Source organism: Apteryx mantelli, chromosome 3, assembly GCF_036417845.1.
Source record: "Apteryx mantelli isolate bAptMan1 chromosome 3, bAptMan1.hap1, whole genome shotgun sequence".
NCBI lineage: Eukaryota > Metazoa > Chordata > Aves > Apterygiformes > Apterygidae > Apteryx > Apteryx mantelli.
In genome coordinates this window covers 44,107,601-44,128,063 of record NC_089980.1, presented here as the reverse complement: position 1 = coordinate 44,128,063, position 20,463 = coordinate 44,107,601, and the positions used below count along the sequence as shown (strand labels likewise).

The 20,463-nt window shown below is 50.2% G+C and overlaps 1 protein-coding gene across 2 annotated transcripts; it reads right to left on the bottom strand.

Moving 5' to 3' along the window:
- Window positions 1-219: 219 nt before the first annotated feature.
- Window positions 220-19,958, bottom strand: AARS2 (alanyl-tRNA synthetase 2, mitochondrial). Of its 2 annotated transcripts, XM_067293204.1 has the most exons (22): window positions 19,734-19,958; window positions 19,172-19,360; window positions 18,339-18,484; window positions 17,322-17,516; window positions 16,637-16,781; window positions 16,053-16,198; window positions 15,629-15,737; window positions 14,976-15,014; window positions 14,072-14,183; window positions 13,367-13,494; window positions 12,484-12,634; window positions 10,117-10,286; window positions 8,990-9,103; window positions 8,426-8,566; window positions 7,636-7,773; window positions 7,115-7,224; window positions 5,120-5,228; window positions 3,587-3,709; window positions 3,042-3,152; window positions 2,078-2,161; window positions 1,846-1,956; window positions 220-1,445 (listed from the first exon to the last, which is right to left on the bottom strand). In XM_067293204.1, exons 1-22 carry the CDS (start codon window positions 19,956-19,958, stop codon window positions 1,281-1,283), a joined length of 2,961 nt encoding a protein of 986 aa, XP_067149305.1. In that variant the 3' UTR covers window positions 220-1,280. The 2 variants fall into 2 exon arrangements, with proteins under 2 accessions (XP_067149305.1, XP_067149306.1); XM_067293205.1 differs by lacking the exons at window positions 18,339-18,484; window positions 19,734-19,958 and having other exon boundaries at window positions 19,172-19,336.
- Window positions 19,959-20,463: the final 505 nt, after the last annotated feature.

Below are 20,463 nucleotides of genomic sequence, written 5' to 3'. Positions count from 1 at the left end.
TCTTCTGACTCTTTGTTGCCCATTTCCTGCCCCCAACCATCAGCACCACTGTACTTCCCCTCTTCTTCCCCCCCTCTCTAAAAGCATGCAGCTACTGCCTCCTTCACAGTGCTAGGCAAACCTACCCACTGATGAAATCGGTCCTTACCCAGCCACTGTTACTGCTCCCATGGTGAAACCTGCTCATGTCACTACCTGCTGCACCTTCAGATCAGCTACTATTTGTGATCGGTGCAGGCCAGACAGCATCTCTTTATTTAGGTCAATATAGTAACTAAAATAATGGAGATTTGGCCAGGAGCTCTAGACATCATCCTGAAATGTCTTCATCAATTGAGTTTGCTGGGGCTGCTACTGCTCATGAAAAGTAACCAGTTTAGGAGTGAGATCTGTTCCCCTCTAGGTTACCAGTGTCCTGCTGTGGGGAGTTCCATGCTGGAACGCAGTGACAACAACAGTCCTCACTCCCAAAACTCACCAGATATGTATCAACACCTACCTAAAATCCACTGTGAAAGAAGTCAGGAGGCAGTATGAAAAGGAAAGAGTTATGAGTGAGAAGAAGGGAGAAAGAAGGATAAGAGGTGAAGGCTGGGATGATTTTGTTCCCCCTGTGCTCCAGTACCAAGGATGGCTTTAGCACTAACCACTGCATAGCCTAACAAGCACATACTGAAAAGGCTAAGGCCACAGACAGGGGGACTTCTCTTCCCATTTCTAAATTATAATAGCATTTTTATCAGAGAGGGGTGGTCCTGAGTTCTGCAGCAGGATGGGACTGCTTAGACAAGAGCGGGTGCTGACTGATGGGGCTGCAGGGAAGGAGCTCCTCTGCCAGAATAGAGCAGAAAGGAAGATGCAGCAGACAAGAAACATCAGTGAATCGACCACTCTCTACCCTTTAATAGCTTTGGGACAGCACTGGGCCAGCTCTCAATGTCCTCATGGAGCCTCCTAGTGCTGCTCTTATGGCAGGAGCCACACTGTTTCAGAAGAATTAGGATCTGCTCTGGCAGCTGATCCTTTCCAAGGCTCAATTCCAACATGTGATAAGAACAGGCAGCATCATTTAGTCAGTGGGATCAGGAAGGAGCAGGTGCTCTGCTGATCCCTACTGGCCGCAAGCCAAGTGCCCCAATGCAGTGGTGCAGCAACCTTCAGTAGGGAAGCTGCTAAACCTTCCAGCTCAGTGGAGTACAATGTGTGCCCTGCATCAAATGTCCATGTAGCTTGCAGCTCATTGCATATAGCTGTCCTGCCACCAATGCATCACACTTATTTCAGAGTTTACTCTGAGCAAACGCCAGTGCAGTAGTCAGGGCTCCTTGCATGCCTTTGGCATTTCCACTGCCCTTAGCAACGACACAAGAACCTCCTGCCTTGCCTTCCATCTGCGTGCAGACAGCTGTGGCCCAGTCAGCAGCGGAGAACATGGGGAGGCAATTCTGTGGAGAAACACAGAGCAAAGTCATTTGGACTGTGGGTCACTGCAGCCCAGACGAAGAAAGGTAACTGCTTTCTCTTCTCACCCAGCCTGGGTCCTTGCTGCATGAGGCAGTCATGACTGGCAGGACTGCAAAAACTGAACTTACGTGTTAATGCTGTGTCCTGCCCCTGGGCAAACATGTCCTGGAGGATCCAGGGATATCTGCGCCCAGCAGAGACTGAAAGCATATCTGCTTCCAGTATGGTCATCTCAGGTCCTACCTCTACATGATTAACCAGCAACACTTGAAAGAATCCCAGGAAAAACCTCAACTGGGACCTCTCTTTCCAAGAAAGAGAAGTGGGCCTGGTCCCCCTTTGCAGGCAGGTTCCCCACGTCTCTGCCAGGGCTGTGCTTACCTTGGACACCTGACATGCACAGAGCACCTCACCAGAAGCCTGAGGGCTGAGCAGCAGGACTGATGTGCCAGGAGACTTGTCACATAGATGGTTCACTACCTTCATTAGGATCTAGGAGAGACATGGATAGGAAGGGTCAGGCAGATCCCTATGTGCAGCAGAAAATGTGCCCAGCAGCTCCTTTTTACCATATGGAGCTCCTGAAGTTCTGCTGGGCCAAAAAGTTACTCACAGAAGGGGAGTCAGCTGGGACAGTATCAATGATGACAGGTTGGTTGCAATGTTTTGCCAGCAGGCTTTGAGCCTTCTCTGCAGCCTGGAGGAGGAAACAGCACTTCAGGGACTACACATGGCATAGGGTGGGCTGGATGGGGATATATGCAGGCAACATATGTACAGAGGGAATGGAAGTGCTGCTCTGGGGGACAGAGGGGAGACGTGTGTTAGCAGAGGCCAGAGTAAAACTGCAGACTGAAATCTCCACATGGAGACCTGTACAACCCTCCTTCCTCAAAAGCAAACCCTGATAAACCCCTTTCAAAAGTGGAATAGACAGTGGCCCATTTGGTCCTTGGCCTCTCTCCTGCACCTACACATTGCCACATATCTCAAGCAGGCTTCTGAGAAAAGATGTGTCTACTTTAAAGAAAAGCTAGTTCTTACTGAGAACACTAAATCACCAATAAGCATTCTCAAAGGCATTTAAATATAATCATGCAATTGGCAAGACACAGAAATGTAGTGGGAAGCCAAAGCAATATCCACAGAGTTGGGAGAAAGGCTCTGTTCTGCAGACCTGTCTTACTGCATTACCTTGTAAAGCCCATTTTCTCAGGATTGTACCTGATCTTCTCATCTATAAACAGGGAAGTGATGCTTATCTGCCTGTCTGCCAAAAGTCCTGATACAGGGCTCTTCATCTTCACAGGCAGAGAGACGGGGATTTTGCAGGTTATGAAAGGCCAATCAGTCATTCATTGTACTTTAAACAACAGTCTGAGTTAAGGCCAGTTAAATCAACCCAACCCAGCCAGGGCCTGCGTTACACTGTGTGTGATTACAGCTGATTTCCCTTGCTTTCCAATGGGCTCAGAGTGACTGAGTTGCTGTGAAGTGTGACAGAGACACCAGGTTCCCTGGTGTAAGCCGCACACTGCTATTAGCAGGCTGCAGTGAGTGTGCTGCTGCCACAATACCTGCTGCATCTCCAGTTTCTTGATGGCTGTGTTGGCTGTTCGTTGAAGCGCTTTGAGAATGGTCTGTAGTTCTTTTCTTTGCCACTGGGGCATTGCAGTGCTAGCCACCACCTGAAAGACAATCTGCCACGTAAGGACACTAAACTGTACCTAGAAATAAACTGCTAGTTCTCTGGGAGGTCCGACTGGAGCCTGACCTCTTCCCAGACCCTCCTTTAGCCCTACACGATCTGTCTAGCCAGCCACTGCTGCATGTGGCTTTCTCTTTTCAGCTGGGCATCTAAAGCCTGGAGAAAAACCTGGGAACCTTTCTTTACTGTGTTACCCTCCCCAGCACTGCTTCCTCCCGTGGTTCCTCTGGCAGTAGGACATCTGTAACAGAGGCACCTAGATGCAGGTTGAAATCTTTCCGGCCAAAGAGACACTGGCAGGTAGTAACTTCCTCTTGCTAGCGACCATGGCGAGATGTGAACTTAGTAGGGAAGAAGGGATGTGGCTTATAGAGCCCATGTTGGGATCTTTCTGCACAGGAACATAATCCTTACTTTGGTCAACTGGCCCACTTCTCTGGAGAGGTTTTGCACCTCAGGGATAGAGGTGCTCCCCTGCTTCAGTCTTATGGAGAGAGAGTCCACTTCCATAGCCAAGTACTGGCCTACTTCCCGGGCCTGGAGAGAGTGAGAGACAGAGAATGCTTCAAATGCAGCAATGGAAAAAATGAGCAGGGATGGAGGGACTGGAGAGACTGCAGGGTCATAACCATTCAAGCACTGCTCAGTATCCAACAGGAAGACACCTAGAAACAGAGGCTTTAAGAATGACTGTCCCCGAGAGAAGCCAGCATAAAAAGTTCCTCTCTAGATTTGTAACCATTGCTAGACAGTCACACCCCATGGACCAAGTTGCCTGGCAGTTACGTTTACTCAGTATCTATCTCACACCAAATCATCAGTAATTCAGTGAGAAAAAGTTAGGAGCCCCATTTACTTATCAGTGCTCTATTTCATTAGCAAATGCACTCTTGAAACTAAAGAAAGATTGTTCTCCCCAACACCACTGCTACCATTAATAAAAAAGTAAATGCAATTTTTCCTCCATGATAGCCCTTATACTTTGGAGCATTTCCTTCCTGTCAGACCTTTGTGCCCATGATGGTCCTGGGAGATTTTATACCGGAAGAGCAGAGTGTGTGAAAGAAAAGATTTTGAGAATGGAGAGGACTGCTCTGCCTAGCCAGGATACACATCCCTAGCTCCAAATCACTCCCTTGTACCTGCAACCTCTCTTATCTGATTTGCACATTCTTGGGGGCTTTTCAGGTCAGCACTTCCAGCAAAGCAGGCAGATGTGCCCTGCAGCCTTTCATTCCTCTGCAGCAAGAGGGGCCTTGCGAGGAACACAGATGCACAGGAGACAGCCAGCCAAAGGGCAACATGATTGCTGGGGTAGGCCAAAGCCCTCAGTTCCACTGGGCAGTGGGTCACTCTCCTCTGACTGCAGCCCCAAAGGAAGCAGGCAAGGCTGCAGGGCCCCCAACACTTCCAGATATTCAAGGACAGACATCACACAGACACAATAATAGGTAGCTTACTCTTTATACAAATACAGCCAGACCAGGACCACAGTTTAGCAGGAAAAAAAGACTAAAGAAAGAAGCAAAAGGGCTGTAAGAATGAGGCCAGAGCCCTGTCAGAATAAAAGGCAAATCCAACTGCGATAAGCAGAAGGTGAAACCAAGGCACAAAGGATCATGCCTTTAAACACCTACCTGGGGACTGCAATTTATAGCCCAGAGGCTTCCTGATATTTTGTGTCAAGTTCTCATCTTAGAAAAGAGGGTCTGAAGGGAAGAATGACAGGGCAAGGAGCCAGGAGTCCAGGGCAGGGGGGACTGGAGGTGAATAGCAAGGTACATCAGCAGAGCTGGGCCCAGGGATAAAGGAGAAAGCTGGACAAGATGTTGCAAGGAGTACTCTAGCTAGGGGGAGGGGATACAAACTGCCTAAGCAGGAACCTGCGAAGTTGGGTCCTACTGGCGTAACCCTGATATGGAGGAAATCTCAGTCCTTTTTTCTCACCTGTTTGGCTTGTCCCCCTGTCACTGCAATGACACGGCTAATCCCTTTAGCCAGCTGGCGCTCACTGATAATGGCCAGATCCTCCACAGCTCCTGTTTGTAGCAGATGCCTGCAAAGTGGGCAGAGAACAGGAAAGGGGGGAGAAGATTTCTCTTCTGTGGGAAGAGAAATCAGCAAACCTGCTTTCCTTTTAGACATGTCCCAAGTTCAGCACCCCCTCCCCAATCACAATAGCTTCAATTATTTCCTATCCCTAAAATCCTGAGGGAACCCTGTCAGGCAAGAGATAGCAGAGTTGAGGCTAGTCCAGAGGAGCTGTGCTACCTGCCCAGTAGGCTGCTGTCAAACAGCACATAACAGCCAAGTTCTGCTTTGCATTCCTTTCCTTCAGTAGTGATATGGATTGTGATTTCTCTCTTCTACTCAGCTGCTGCTGAAACTTGTAGAAAGTCATTTTTTCTCCAACTCCATCCCTCCTTGTCAGGCCAGCTCACAGACTGGCCAGTGGAATTCAGTCACAGGGCAGAAGACGTGACTGACAACCTTCCTTCTTGGTTATCTAACACTGGATATGAAAAAACTACAGTGTCTCAGGTCCTCTGTTACCACAAGTAAAGATCGCAGACAGCTTCACTAAAATTGATCATCCCCACTCCCATGCGGTTCCTTGTTCCACTACTCCCACAAGAAGACAGCACTCATGATTAGAAACCTGCTCATTTCCAGCTACATCTGCTTTGAGGCCAATTTGTTCCTGTTTTTTCTTGTGCCAGCATTTTCTTAAGATTGATTCACTCTTCTTCTACTCTCATTAATGCTAAAAGCAGAGAAGAGCTAAGATCATTAATTAAAATAATCAGTCAAACTGGTTTCAAGTTCTCATATCAACTGTTCCACAGTCTCCTGCAATCCCAAAACAAAAGCCCTGTAACTCCATTTGGTGTGACGGGGCACACATCCCTTTTCACACTCTGCCGGAGTCCTCCTGGCTCCAGGTAGGTGTGACAGTGTGCTCCTTCTCCCCCCAGCCTGATGTCTCCATAAACAGCACATAGCCAGGGGCTAATTAAGCATGCCACCCAAATATGGCTGGTATGCAAATATGACTAGGAGTCAACCATCTTACCCCATAAATAGGAGGCAGCCCAGAGCCTGTTGAGCTCTCCTGCATGGCAGCAGGCTGCACAGCAGAATCTCCTCTTGAGCAGGGATGCCTCTCAAGGGCACTACTTGAGGTTGAGAGATTGCTTACCCGTGACAGAGCCTTGGTAAGTGACTAATAGTGCACCGAAACTTTGCAAACTTTGCTAAGTTACATCTCTGATTGATTGTGCACATAATCCTTTAGACATAAACCATTGACCAAATCTGGGACTAAGACTGGATCCAGCTGCACCCAGACTCCTCTGAGAAGGAGTTTGGAAAGCAAGGGGGTCCATTCTGAACCTCATGACTCAACAAGAGGGCCTCCTTGACACTTTTGTCTGATCCTGTCCTCCATGCAGTAAATAACCAAGTGTACCTTGCCATTGAATCTTGTTAAATCACTATCTTATTTACCATTGAACTTTGTTAAATCGCTGTCTTATCTCAATAAAACATATCGCTGCTTCTCTCCTATGAGTGAAGTGCATCACTCATCCACAACAGTAGGTTTCAGACAATGAAGCAAGGAATAATGTTTTCATTTCTCTCATGCTTTTTCATCCTGGAATTTCCAAAGCTTCACAACCAGCCTACCCTATCACCACTAAATCTTTCAGGTGAGGAAACCAAGTGGCACAGGAACAGGGACTGAAGCTTGGAATAATGTCTCTGCCTCAGCCATCAGTGATCATTCTTCTTCCTCAGCTTGCATACAGGCCTTGTAGGGTGTACAGAAATCTTCATGCAAGCCTGGTCCTGGGATCAGGGTGGGAGGCAACACTAGAGAATCATAAGGATGCAGTCACACACAAACATGCCTTCTGACTATAAGTAGGGAAAGTCACTTACGTCCCACAGCAGAGCTCCACAGAGGTGTGCATTGCAGCCTCAGAGTCGTGGATCAGCACACTCTCCACAGGAACACCCAGGGATACTATTCTTACTGGATCTGGATACTCCTGACAGAGGAGACAGGGATCAGCAGCAAACAACATAGTTCTTCAGAGGCACTTAAAGACTAACCCCATGGCTTCAAGACCCTCCCTCACTCTACCCCTATTTTGGGCCCTCCCCAAGAGACAGGGGCAGCACCTCTGCTCCCCCCACAAACAACCACTGCGGGGAGAAAGAAACAACCAGGTGACACTACAAGCTCTTAATCCAGAGAAATGAGCAGAAAGCCTGTGTATCATCAGCATCCACATATTACAATAGTGCTCCTGAGAGTCTCGTCTCCCTCCTATTTCCCCTCCTGAGCTTTAGAAGTCAATTCCTTTACAGAAACCTGTTGCTTCAACATCTCTTAGGATGCAGCTGATTTCTGCTGAGGGAGAAGGGTCAGAAAGATATGCCCTGCCCTCCTGTCATACCTCATCCACAGTACGGAGTCCCTGAACTCTTCTTGCCAGTGTGAGAGGGACCTCAGCCATGTGCACAACCTCATTTCGTTTAATCACCTCCTGGACCACCTGCTCCACTTGCTGCAGGTGCTCCATGGTCACAGGGCCCTGGGGAAGGAAATTGGCTGCCTTCAGGGAAAGTCTCTGGAGAGGCACAGAACCAAGGAGGGAGAACTGGGGCTACGGCCCCCAGGCAACTCATCTTGGACAAACTACTTACCCTCCGTGTCTCATCTTCCCTACCTGTAAAAAGGAATTGTGAGCATCATGGCCCTCCCACTCCCCCCTGCAATAGGGATAGCAATAAGGATTATTAACCCAAGAGCATCAACCAAATTCTTCAAGACAGATGATGCCATTAAGTGACAGGTTAGCAAGGCCAGTGCTCAGCCTGCCCTGGCAACTTTCAGTTCCCAAGCCCTCCCACCTGGATGACCAGCACAAATACCAGACACATCCTAGCACGTGCCATATTCAAACTGTGAGTGTCTCAGAGATCTCCTTTACACTACCCAGGTCAGCTCCACGTCCACTAGCCCTGCTAAGTCCCTTCCTCTCTGTCCCCCATCCTTTCCCTCAGCAGGCCCTCCTCAGAGCTAGGTCAGTACAAAGCTGAGTCCATCACCTCTAGAGGACCAAGTTTCAATTCTCAGACAAAACTTGACTTGTCTCAAAAGAGGTGAGTGGAGAAAAATCCCTGAGAAGATGGCCAGTCCCAGGATGCTGGTTCTGCCAAGGCCCACCAGAAGTCCAGGGTCACCTTGGTGTTGAAGTCGAAGCGCAGCCGCTCCGCTGTCACATGGGACCCTTGTTGCTCTGTGTTGTCTCCCAGAATGTGGCGCAGTGCAAAACTCAGCAAGTGGGTAGCAGTGTGGTTGATCATGCAGGCCAGCCGCTGGGCCTGAAAGCACAGACAGGTTGACAGTGAGTGCTGGAAGGTCTCCATAGCTGTGGGGAGCAGGGGATGGGTTGGAGAGGTAAGGGAAAGGCCGCATGTGAGGGGATGGGAGGAGACAAGGAAGAAGAATAGGCAGCACAGCTAGTAGACAGATCTGTCCTGTGACAAAAGTTCATCTAGCTTCTTTCCCCATGGCATCAGCTCTGTAAAACAGCAAAGGGCAGGCCATATACCTTGCAACAGATCCAAGGCTCCTAGAAGATTATAGACAGGGACACTTGTGAGCTCTCTCCCCCGCCTCACATTGCAATGAAGAGCAGTCTCAGCAGCACAAGGGACAAAGCTCTGCTGTGCCCAGGTTACTCAGGACACCACAAGACTTTCAAAGCAAGGCTGGAAAAGGCTTAAGAGCAAATGAGCCATCACCTCATCCACAAAGAGCTGCACTTGGTCCCCAGCACGCAGGGTTTCCACGGCAGTGACCTCATGGATCACATAGCCACCACAGAGATGAACCGACTCTACAGGAAAGAGCGTGTCCTGGACAAAGAGACACAGAAGGGCGAGTTAGGACACAGGGAGCATCCAAAGAGCAGTGCTAGTGCCTGCATCACCCCACTGGGAAACACAACCCCCACTGGTCCCTAGGAGACAGGGATGGGGTGGGAAAAGCAAGGACAAGCTTCTTGTCAATGCAACCACAGTTCTTCAGCCGTTCCTAGTGTCCAGCCACTCACTGCACAACCTGTCAAGGCTGCCAGCTTTCAGTGCAGGGGCAGCAACACTAACCATGCCAATGAATTTTCTGGACAGGGATACTTGTCCATGAGAAAATGGACAGCAACCACCAACGCACCTGTCCTGGTATCTGAGGAATCACTTCTGCCTCATTGGGCTGGCAAGAGAAACTTGCTCCCCTCTTCAGCTTGGGAGAAGTTCTAAGCAAGGCACTATTCCATTTTACAAGGCTAAAACGGCAGCATCAATGCCCAGATGTGATTCTCAAGAGACAGGGTGTGGGAGGGAGCTAAAACTGCATCTCATGTAACTTCCTAGAGGAGGGTCAAAGCTCTCCCTCTGGTAGGGTAGAAGAAACATGCTGCAGAGCTGGGAGTCCTCCCTGATGCCTTTGGGAAGGATAAGAACTTTTGCACTAGGTCTCAGGTTGGGCATCTCTTGCAGTTCTGCAGGACTGGCCAGATACAAGTTACTTATCTGGTAGACTTTCTGATCACTGATTGCCTTTTCTCTGCATTATCACCCTGGCTGGAAGGAGGGCAACATATTGAAAGGAGGCTCAAGAAGACTGTTTCAAGCCTTCTCCAGTAAGAAAAAATTGCAAAGGGCTGAGAGAGACAACCAGAGCAGCAGATCCACCTCTGAGAAGGCGTCGCTGCTTTCCCTTGCCCCTACCAACCCTGAGGCAAAGCCAAAGGAATTGCCAGGACACTGCAGCTTGCAAATTAACACAGCAAAATAGTCCATCATTTTGGAAAGTTTACCTGGCCTCAGTAACCATGGCTACCTTGGATTTAGTCATCAAAGGGCCTCACCTGCTGTCCCAAGCGCATCAGGTAGCCCCGGTCGGAGGCTTGCCCGCCCTGCTCTGCATAGAAGTTAGTCCGATCCAGGATGACACCACAATGTTGCCCTGCCCCAACCTCCTCCTGGAGAGACTGATCTCTGTACAGCATCAGGATGGTGGCCTGGCATGGGCTGAACTCTGCCGAGGGTAAGAAGATACCAGCAATCAGCATATGCATCCCATCAGATCACAACAAGAAGGGAGGCACCACTTCCATGTGCCAAACCTGTCAATATCCAGTCTACACTGAAAGCCAGCACTTTCCTTTGCCTTGGTAGGATAGGCACATTATCAGCAGAAAGGACAAAGGATCTATTATTTGGAATCAAGTCCCAAACAGCACAGTCATCTCTTGCTTATCCAGGGACAGACCTGCTGGGTAGTGGTTAACCAGGACGCCAAAGCAGGGATGCCCAATCTGGCTCCACACAAGTCCACTTGAGAAAGATGCAGCACAGACATGTCTGCATGGTGCTACACCACATGCTTGGCCACCTTGACTCCCTTCTACAATGAGATGACTGGCTTGGTGAACAAGGGATGTCACCTTCCCTGACTTAGCAAGGTTTTGACACACCACACCCTCCTGTAGTATCCTTGTAGCCAAATTGGGGAAATATGAACTGGGCAGGTGGATCATTCCTAAGGCGGCTGAAAAACTGGCTGGACAACTGGGCTCAAAGACTTGGAAGTGCTCAGTGGTTCAAAGTTCAACTGATATTCAGTTACCAGTAGAGCTACTCAAGAGCTGATATTGGGGCCAACACTGTTTAACATCTTCATTAATGACCATCCATGACAGGATGGAATGCACCCTCCTCCTGTTTGTGGATGTCAACAAACTGGTGGAGATAGGTTGATAGACTGGAGAGTAGAGCTGCCTTTCAGAGGGACCTCAACAGTCTACAGAAATGGGCTGACAAAAACCATGTGATGTTCAACAAAGGCTACATGGATGTCAACTGGATCAAAAGCAGCTTTGCAGAAATGGACCCAGGGGTCCTCAGGAACAAGTTGAACACAAGTCAACAGCGTGGCCTTGCAGCAAGGAATGCTGACTGCATACTGGAGTGTATGAATAAAAGTGTAGCCAGCAGGTCAAGGAGAGTGATTACACCCCTCTGTTTGCCATTTGTGATACTGCAGTACTGGGCAGTTCTTGGCTCTTCAGTACATGACAGACAAAGAAAGACATTGAAATACAGAAGTGAATCCAGCAGATGGCCACCAAGATGGTCAGGAGGCTGGAGCACATGACATACAAAGAGAGACTGAGAGAACAAGGCTTGTTCAGCCTGAAGAAGAGAAAGCAAAGGGAAGATCTTAGTAATGTTAATGGGAGAATATAGAGAAACTGGAGCCAGACTCTCTCAGAGATGCGCAGCAAAAGGTTGACGGGCAATAGAGTCAAGTCCCCACACAGGAAATTATGCTTGAACGCAAGCAAAAAACTTTTCACAGTAAGAGTGATAACAAGCTGAAACAGGGTCCAGAGAGGCTGTGGGATCTCCATCCTTGGAGAAACAGAAAACTTAACTGGACAAAGCCCTGAGCAACCTGATCTGACTGGGAAGCAGGAGATCAAATCTCCAGAGATCCCCTCCAACCTGAATTATTCTATGATTCAATGACTGAGCAGGTGAAACAGTGCTAGCTTGCAGATTTCAGCCAATGTCACTGCTGGACTTTTTTTTCCATTATGTTCTTGCTGTAATACATACAGTTTGAGCTACCTTGCTTTCTGTTTAATGTGGGTTGCCACCAGCACACTGGGTAAGGGAGAGCTGGCTGTACACAGCTATCTCTAATTGTTTGTGACAGCCACACCACCTCTTATTCTCTGTGGTTTAGCTTTATACTTTCCCTAGAGCATCAATAACCCATTACCCGAAGTGATAAAAAACCTGCACTGGCATCTACTGGCCTGCCAGAGAAATAGCAAGTGCAAGGCCTTAGACAACTACTCAAATACTCCACAGCCTCTTCATTCTCCCTAGCACTCACACTCCTGATCGTCAGGGACAGGCTGGGCACTCATTTCCAGCAGAAATCAACAGTGCACAGTTCAGCATTGCACAGTAGCACCAACTCAGAGATCACAGCCTCACCACCAACCCAGGGCCTTCCTGGGGGCACACCACCGGCAGCAAGATCAGCATCTACCTTCAGATCACAGGCAGGGCAGAGAAAAGACGCAGCAGCAAGGTGGACTGGTTTGAACCACAGGGCACATGCTCTCCTGCAGGCATGAGGTTAGGAAGTAAGAGCAGTTTCTTGGGAGTCTCTTCCAGTGCCCTAAGGCAGACCCTGCCTACGGATGGGACTGGCCACTTACCATATTGCCCATGCTGCCCAAGCGTGTAGGCGTATTTTGGTGAGTCGTCAGTAACAGGCACGTTGTTGCTATGCAGCTGAGCCAGTGAGTGCACATCGAGATACACATTTTCACCCTCCAGCTGTCTTGCCTGCAGGCCATGAGCCTTCCGCTACAGCAGAGCAAAGGCACAGTTAAGATGAGAGGTATCTTAGGGGCACCCAACCAATAGCTGGAGCTTTAAGGCTAGAAAGTCCTTCCACCTTCCTGGATAAGGCTCATTTATATCTGTGCTGCTGCAGGCTACTGTTAAACCAACCCCATTCCCTCAAATCCACAAGCACTCAATGTCATCCTGTGCTAGCCTTGAGGCAGGCCATAAGCAACTGCTAACACAACCAACTGTCCCTGCACAGATCGCTATATAGCTCTGAAACTTCCAGGACAGCAAGGCCTTGATCTGATCACTCAACAGGGTCTGCCAGTGTGAGTCTCCCAGCACTAAAGAGACTGAGGGGAGTACATTAACTCTTGATAAACCACTTGCTGTTTTGTCTGTCTAAACTGGCCCTGCTTTGAGTGGGGAGCTAGACCAGATAACTGCAAGAGATTCCTCCCAATTGATACTGTTCTGTAATAATCCCCACTCCAGCAACGGTAAAAATCGTAACACACTTCTAAGATCTGTGGAGGAATCACCAGCCAATGCTTTCAGCCCCAAGCCCAAAAGTGAAAGCAGTGTATTCCAGTCACTGTGATCAGACCCACTTCCACTTCAGGGAAAGGGTGCCCCGGCTCTGGGGTGCATTTGAAGAGCCCCAGCAGTGAGAGGAATTCTGCCTCTTTGCCCACAGGACAGAGGGCAGGCTCCAAATCACTCAAACGAGCACAGTGTCCCTCTTACCTTGGCATCTTCCAGAGCAAGTTCATCAAAAGCAGCTGAATCCAAACGGATCCCCTTTTCTTCAAGCATCAAGTCAATCAAATCCAGAGGGAACCCCAAATTCCCATAGAGAGACCAGGCTACTTCAGCTGCAGGACAGAAAGGAGCACATGAACTCTGTTTGGTTATTGAAAGCAAAGGTATCTCCAGAGTTGTTCATATGGGACCAATCTGGTGTATGTCCTGGTAACCAGGTTCACCTGTGCTATGCACAACTGCACCAGTAATGGGAAAGTGAAGAGGAGCCATGCAGTCCTGCTCACATGGGATTGAGCGTACCACACTCAATTGTGCACCACAGCCCCATCTCTGATAAAATTCAGTGCAGCGCATCTGGATAAGCAGCTGCTCTGGCTGGGTCCTGAGCTACTTCTTTCAGCTCTGTACTTGTAAGGAGCCTGTTATCAGTAGATAAAGCAGAGAGGGATGTTTCTAGCTCTTTGGTGCCTAATTGGTTGTGAGAACAAAGTACTTGGAAACAATCACTATCAGGAGACTGGAGCAACATCTGCTTTTAAATTTGGCATTGGAATGTTCACTACCGGAACATCATTGAAAACATGTGAGGGAGGCAGGCAGACATACACCAGAGTTTTGACTGTGATGCTTGCAAGGACCTGGATCAAACCATCTTCAAGTACAGCCAGGCAGAAGAAGGAGACTCACCTGGGAAATCCATGGAGGGCTCCATCTGCTGCACTGTCCGCTCGATGATGCGCCTCCCACGCTCAAGGGAGGACAGAAAAGCAGCCTCATTCTCATTGATGATATCTGCGATCTCCCCAAGGAACAGAAGAAGGGTTAGCCATAACACCTCAGAGAGCTCCTCAGCTCAGCCCTGCTATCACTAGGCTACTTGCCAAGTTGAGCTCAAAGCAGCCAAGTGTGTGTCTAACAGGTCCTGTGTCTATTTGAAGCAGCCTTTTTGTTCTGTAAGCATCCATCACAATATGGTTCTGATGCATTATAAGACAGTGCTAAACTCATTGTATCTTCTGTCACCCTATCACCCTTCCTGTTAAGGAAATACTGACCATCTACCTGGGGGAAGCTGGATGCTGACTAATGTGCCCCGTCAGAAATTCTTGCCTGCAACCCATTTAAAATTGCAAGACTAGAACAGCCAGAGAAATTGCTCATCACAGTTGCTGTCAGCAGAGCAAGCACGGAGCAGCCTGTAAATTAGTTACTCTGACCAGCTTTAAACCTCCAATCCACTTGGGACAAAGGGTACCCATGCTAAGACAGGTTGTACGTCCATTCGACAGAAGAGCTGCCCTAGTTTTGTCAGAACAACAGCTCTTATACCAGGACAAGAAGCCCCTGTAAGGATCTCATACAGCTCCCACGTGGGGAAGTCTGCCACAGGTACTTCTCAGTCCCAGGCAGTGCAAGATACACACATGTGCCCAGCACATCTCAGCCTACCCATGAGAACCCAGCAATGGAAGAGGCAGTGCAGACCCCTCCAACTAAGTCCCAAAGAGGGGTCCACTCCTGCCTCCAAAAGCAGCATCTAAGAAAGACGACAAGAGGGGGGTTTCTCTCCAGGGCATTCCACACTGCTCACCTGGTCCGTGTTCTTCCTCAGCTCTGGATAGGCATCTCCCTGTGGAGTCAGCCTCACAGTTAGTGATAACAACATCGACAGCAGATTCATCAGGGGATCTCACAGCATGCCACATGCATTAGAGAGGTTTCTCAGGCAAGTGCAAATGCATTCTGAGCACTGCTGCACAGCCTCAGGGACAGCATCACAGGGGGAGAATCACAAGTGGAATTATAGCTGCCATCTCCTGGCTGTCTCCCTGTGACCCTCCCCTGCTAGCCCCTGCACAGCATCTCTGTGGCAACCACATCAATTTACAAAGGACAAGGAAGCAGTTTCTTTTAGGAGGCTGTTAGTAATCACAGGGACCAATTTCAGGTGGCTGTAACCAAATATGACTGTGTGGAAACCACTACCTTTGGGAAACAACAGCGCACACACTTACACACATACTTGTGCTGAGTGTGTCACAGGTCACACTAGACCCCCTCCCTCCAATCACAAGCGATCAGGATACAAGAGAGAGTTTTACTGTGGCAACACACAGCACCACAGACACTCTCCTAGAGCTCCTTCCCACCCAAGATTGTCTCCTGACAGTGCACAGGAAAGGCACATGGGGTTGAATGTCTTGTGTGATACTCTTCCTCCCTGAGGCAGCAGTTCTTACTCACCAGCACGTCCACTACAGTAGGTACCAGGGAGGCCAGGAGCCCAGGTGGGGCATGAAGGACTTCAGAGCAAAAGCGGACAGCCCTGCGCAGGATCCGACGCAGCACTAGTCTGAAAGCAGGGCAGGATTCCCCAGACAGCCACGTGAGCATCCCGGTCCCACTCCCACATCCAGTACACCCCACACGCAGCTCCTCTCTGGCCTGATCTATCCATATAGGCCAGCTGCATCCTACACATCACATCTATCTGAGGGTGACCCTGCTGATCTTGAATGCCTCCAGGTCCTCTCCTTCCTGTCTCTACACAGCTCACCCACTCCGTGTCTTTGACCCCCTCCAGAACCTCTCCCATATGGTTGCTCATATTCCCTTTCCTTTCTGGATTTAACTCCATCTGCCCTGTGCCGTTTCTGCAAGTCCTTACTCTGCTCCAGACAGGCCTGGGTAGATGCCATCAGTGATGCACACGCACAAAGTACGCACATGATCTGCCACCACACGGTAGGCCATATTCACAGCCCCAATGTCAGCCTCCCCAACCAGACCTTGGTATCTGGGCCCACCACAGCCCTAGAAGAGAAAGCAGGAAGACAGATTAGCAGCGGTGAATGGCTGTAGAAAAATTGCAATGTAAGACAGCCAGCTACACACTTTACTTCATGCTTGTCAACTGCCTCTGAACCTACGATGTAAGATGTACTCATAAAACCTTTTGAGAACATTACAGACTTCTGTGCCTAAGAGATGTCAACCAATGCCCTGGCCCTGAGGTATTCAACAGACCCTGGGAGAAACACAGATCAGCAGCACTGTTATCCCAGTGGATTCCCAACCTGGAATTTTCCCCAGCTTCTCTAGAATGCTGCTGTGGGCCTGGCTGGACATACCTCTTGTCTTGAAATACTGTACAGTAATGCGTATAGAGAAGGCTGTATTATGGTACCAGGCAAGCAGTCTGCATTCATGGGGCTTTGATTTAGCTGCAACTCTGAGCAGGAGCATCATCACCTTGTGAATGGCATCCAGGATGGGAGTGAAGAGATCTGTGTCATAGTTGGAATGCTTGTTCTGCAGAACTGTCACCAGCCTTTCTAAGCCCATTCCTGTATCCACATGGTGCTGGGGCAAGGGAATTAAATTCCCCTCCACTTCTCTGTTAGCATGCCAGAAAAAATAAAAGGCAAAAGACAAGCAGGGGTCAGTCCAGGGCCAAAGAACAGGAGTGGGCGAGTCATAGGGGATGGGAGAGAGACAGGGGGTGGAAATAGTGCTGGGGCAGGTGACCAAAAGAAGGAATCTCAGAGACAGGACTAACAGCAGTCTGGGGAGGCACTGCTAGGTAGCCAAGCTCTGACCATCAGATAGTCAGGACATAGTGCAATGTACAGAAAAAGGCCTGCCCTGAACAAGGGACTAAGTCCTTTTCCTCCTTCTAGAAGTTTTTCTGTGCTGCTGCAGACCTAAAGGAACATCTGGGATGCAGCAGTGAAGGAAAAGAGGCAGCACAGGTTGAGGAAGGACAGGAAAAACATGGCAAAGGGGGCCCACGGGCCACAGTGAACACATCTCCACTGCTTCCCCTTTGATCCTGTATTGCCACCTCCTGGAAAGCAGTGAGATTTCTGAGAAAGCGACTGCAGTTTTGATGTCAGAGGAGGGAAAGGCTCTGGGGCTTGGACTGGATGGCTAGTACCTGCTATACTGCATGAAGACCAGGTTCCAGATCTCCACTACATCGGGGCTGCCCTGGTTCACCAGTGCCGCAGCGTTTCTGCCACCACCCACGTGGTCATAGTGGATCTCTGTGCAGGGACCACAGGGACCTGTGTCCCCCATCTCCCAGAAGTTATCCTTCAATGGGAAAGGAAGCACGTGGCTGGCAGGCACCCTGGAAAGGCAAACAACAGGGATGGCAGGACTGGGGCATGCACACAAAATACAGACTAGCCTACATTACAGAGAAAGTTGGAGACAGGATCCTTTCCGACTAAACTCAGTATGTGAACACATCAGGATTCACTTGCTTCTGTTCACAAGAAATTAACTTCCTTAGCAGGGATAAGCTAAACCAAGCCAGACAGATCCTACTCACTGCTCAGCAGGGCTAGCAAGCTCAGTCTGGCTCCTGCTTGAAGGACAACTTGCTCTCTCTTGGGTCTATGGAGCCACTTTTCTCCCTGGAGGTTATTTCAGCAGAGCTGGACACCAACACGGCATAGAACTAACAGCCTTCGGCCCAAAGTCCACGTACAGCCTGGAACAAGCTCCCAAAGTACATCAGTGCTTTCCACAGTGGCTTCATCCTCATGCGGAGGTGGCCATTGCTAGCTTTCAGAAGAGAATGCAATCTCCACAGCTCACGATGGAGAGGATGTAAAGGATCACACAAAGAAAAGGAGGATAGTGGGAGTAGCATTACTGCACACGGAACAGAGGTGACCACCTCACTTCATCCAGGTCAGACAGCCTTAGGTATGCAGCCCCTGAGGCTGACTGCATCTGAACAACAGCTTAAAGATGAAGTGCAGCACCAGAGTGCTCAGAGTTCAGCTGACTTTTAGCAGCCCAAACAAAGCAGAAAACAAATGAGTTTAAAGCTCAATTTTTGGTGCCTACATCTGATTCCCATGAACTGAAGGGCAAATGAGAGACTTCAGAGACTGAAGCATCACTGCTTGCTGCTCAGAACCTCTTCTCTAACACAACTTACCCCAGGCAAAGCCATATGTCCCTGCACTCCTCATCTGCGTTCAGCCCCAGCGAAGAGTCTCCGCCAAAATAGGTGACATACAGACGATCTCTGGGGATCTCATAGACCTCTGTCAAGAGCTCCCAGGCCATGCTACATGCTTCCTCCTGAGTAGGCAGGGAACACAGAGGAAGCACAGTAATCCAGGGCATGAAAGGAGACATGAAGGTTCTTTACAATGGGATTCAAACACCAAAGAACCTAATTTCAGTTTTTCTGTCCCTTTACAATTTTAAGACGTATGCCAGAGAGCATGATGACGGTCAGGCCAATGAGATAGTTCTTCAAATAGCTGTGGAAAACTATGACCTTCCTAAATCCTTGGGAGAGCTTCAGAATCACAGCATGATCTACACTCACCTGTTTACCAGCAGAGCTACATGGATTATTTTCTTTTCCAGGAAGAAATGCACTTACTAGCAAAACAACTAGCATTCTTTATCTTTCTCTCCGTTTCAAACTTTCTAATAACAAGCACAAAATGAACTGGAAACCTTTTTTCATCCATATGAAATGGTCAACACTGGTGCTTACACAGGGAGCTTTGGTTTGTGCATGTGTGGCAGCTTTGGAAAGTTTGAGCACTTTGAGAGAAATAAGTTCTCTACAGGGCACATTTAGTGATTCAGCACACCAACTGCCTACCTCTGCTTCAGGCCACAGATCTTCCAACAAGGAATTCAGGGCTTGCCAAAGCCTTGTACAGATACCTGTATGGTGCTACAGCACAGACATGTTGCTGTAAAAAAAAAGCCATATCTCCCCCTCGAGAGGGTTGACTCATATTGCCTCACCTTAAAGTAATCTCCAAAGGACCAGTTCCCCAACATCTCAAAGAAGGTGTGATGGTAAGTATCTCGGCCCACATCCTCCAAGTCATTGTGCTTCCCTCCAGCACGCACGCACTTCTGGCTGTTCACCACCCGCTTGTACTGTGCGAGCTCACTCCGGGGATGCACTGTGCCCAGGAAAATGGGCTTAAACTAGAAATCAAGGCAGAGAGACATCTCCAGTTTCTGGATACCACCCAGCTCAGCAGGCTTATGACTGGGGCTCCTGAAATACAGATACGGAGCTACCAGCAGAAGAGATGCATGAGGAGATGGCAGAGGTGTGAGGTGACAAGGACATACAGGAGCCGATCACGCCACAGAAGACCTCTGTGAAAAGGGCTTTCCTGCTAAAGATAAACCGCTGAGGAAGAGGAGTTCCCGGGAAGCCCGCCCAGGGGACCTGCATGGAAGGGCCCCAGCCGGAGCCCTTGGCCCCCGGTCGAACACCGGCCCCGGCAGCGCAGAGAGCCGGGGGCCGCATCGCCCCTCGCAACCGGTCCGCGGGGCGCGGTGGGGGGCGCACCTGGTTCATGCCCGCGTTGACGAAAAGGAGGCGCGGGTCCCCGCGGGGCCGCACGGGGGCCGAGGGCAGGCGGCGGTGGCCGTGGCGCTCCTGGAAGAAGCGGAGGAAGGCGACGCGGACCTGCCCCGCCGCCGGACCGCCGGTGCCCCAGCGGCGGGGGCTGCAGCCCCAGCGCCAGGGCACTACCAGCAGCAGGCGGCGCCGCAACCGCCCGGCCGCCGCCATCTTGGCCGAGAGCGGAAGGAGGGCGTGGGCGGCTTCGGGAAGAGCATAGAAAAGGGCGGAAGAAGCAAAACAGCGCACGCTGCAGGGGCCGATGGGATCGAGGAGGGCCGCAGCTGGGCCCGACCACTGAGGGGGAGCGGGGGTCGCTTCGCAGCTCCGCTCAGTGTGTGTACGCCGGGAGCAGCTCGGGACCGCTGCAGGCCCGCCACCCGGGCCTCGAAAGACCCCGACTGTAACGATTCCCCCTCCCAAGCCCATGGGGCGCTCTGCGGGAGGATCCGCGCCTCAACCCGCGCGAACGGCACACCGCAATAGCGCCGGGCCTCCAGCCCCACAAGGAACCGCCATCCCCCCAGCAACACCGCCCCAACCGCCACCGCCCTCAGGGCGCATGCGCATTACCCCCCCCTCGCTCTCTGGGCTCGATTAGCCGGGCTGCTGGGCGGCGCGCCGCCGCCATGGCTCTGGGAGGGTTCGTGTCTCGCGAGAGCGCCGCGGCCGGGAG

Bases quoted from the DNA above. Each gene is read 5' to 3' on its own strand.
- AARS2 (XM_067293204.1), bottom strand. From the start codon at position 19,958: ATGGCGGCGGCCGGGCGGTTGCGGCGCCGCCTGCTGCTGGTAGTGCCC. The intron at 19,361-19,733 runs GTGCGCCCCCCA...CTTGATTTCTAG, and splicing joins TCAACGCGGGCATGAACCAG to TTTAAGCCCATTTTCCTGGG. The intron at 15,015-15,628 runs GTGAGTAAGAAC...CTGACTCCACAG, and splicing joins CTACTGTAGTGGACGTGCTG to GGAGATGCCTATCCAGAGCT.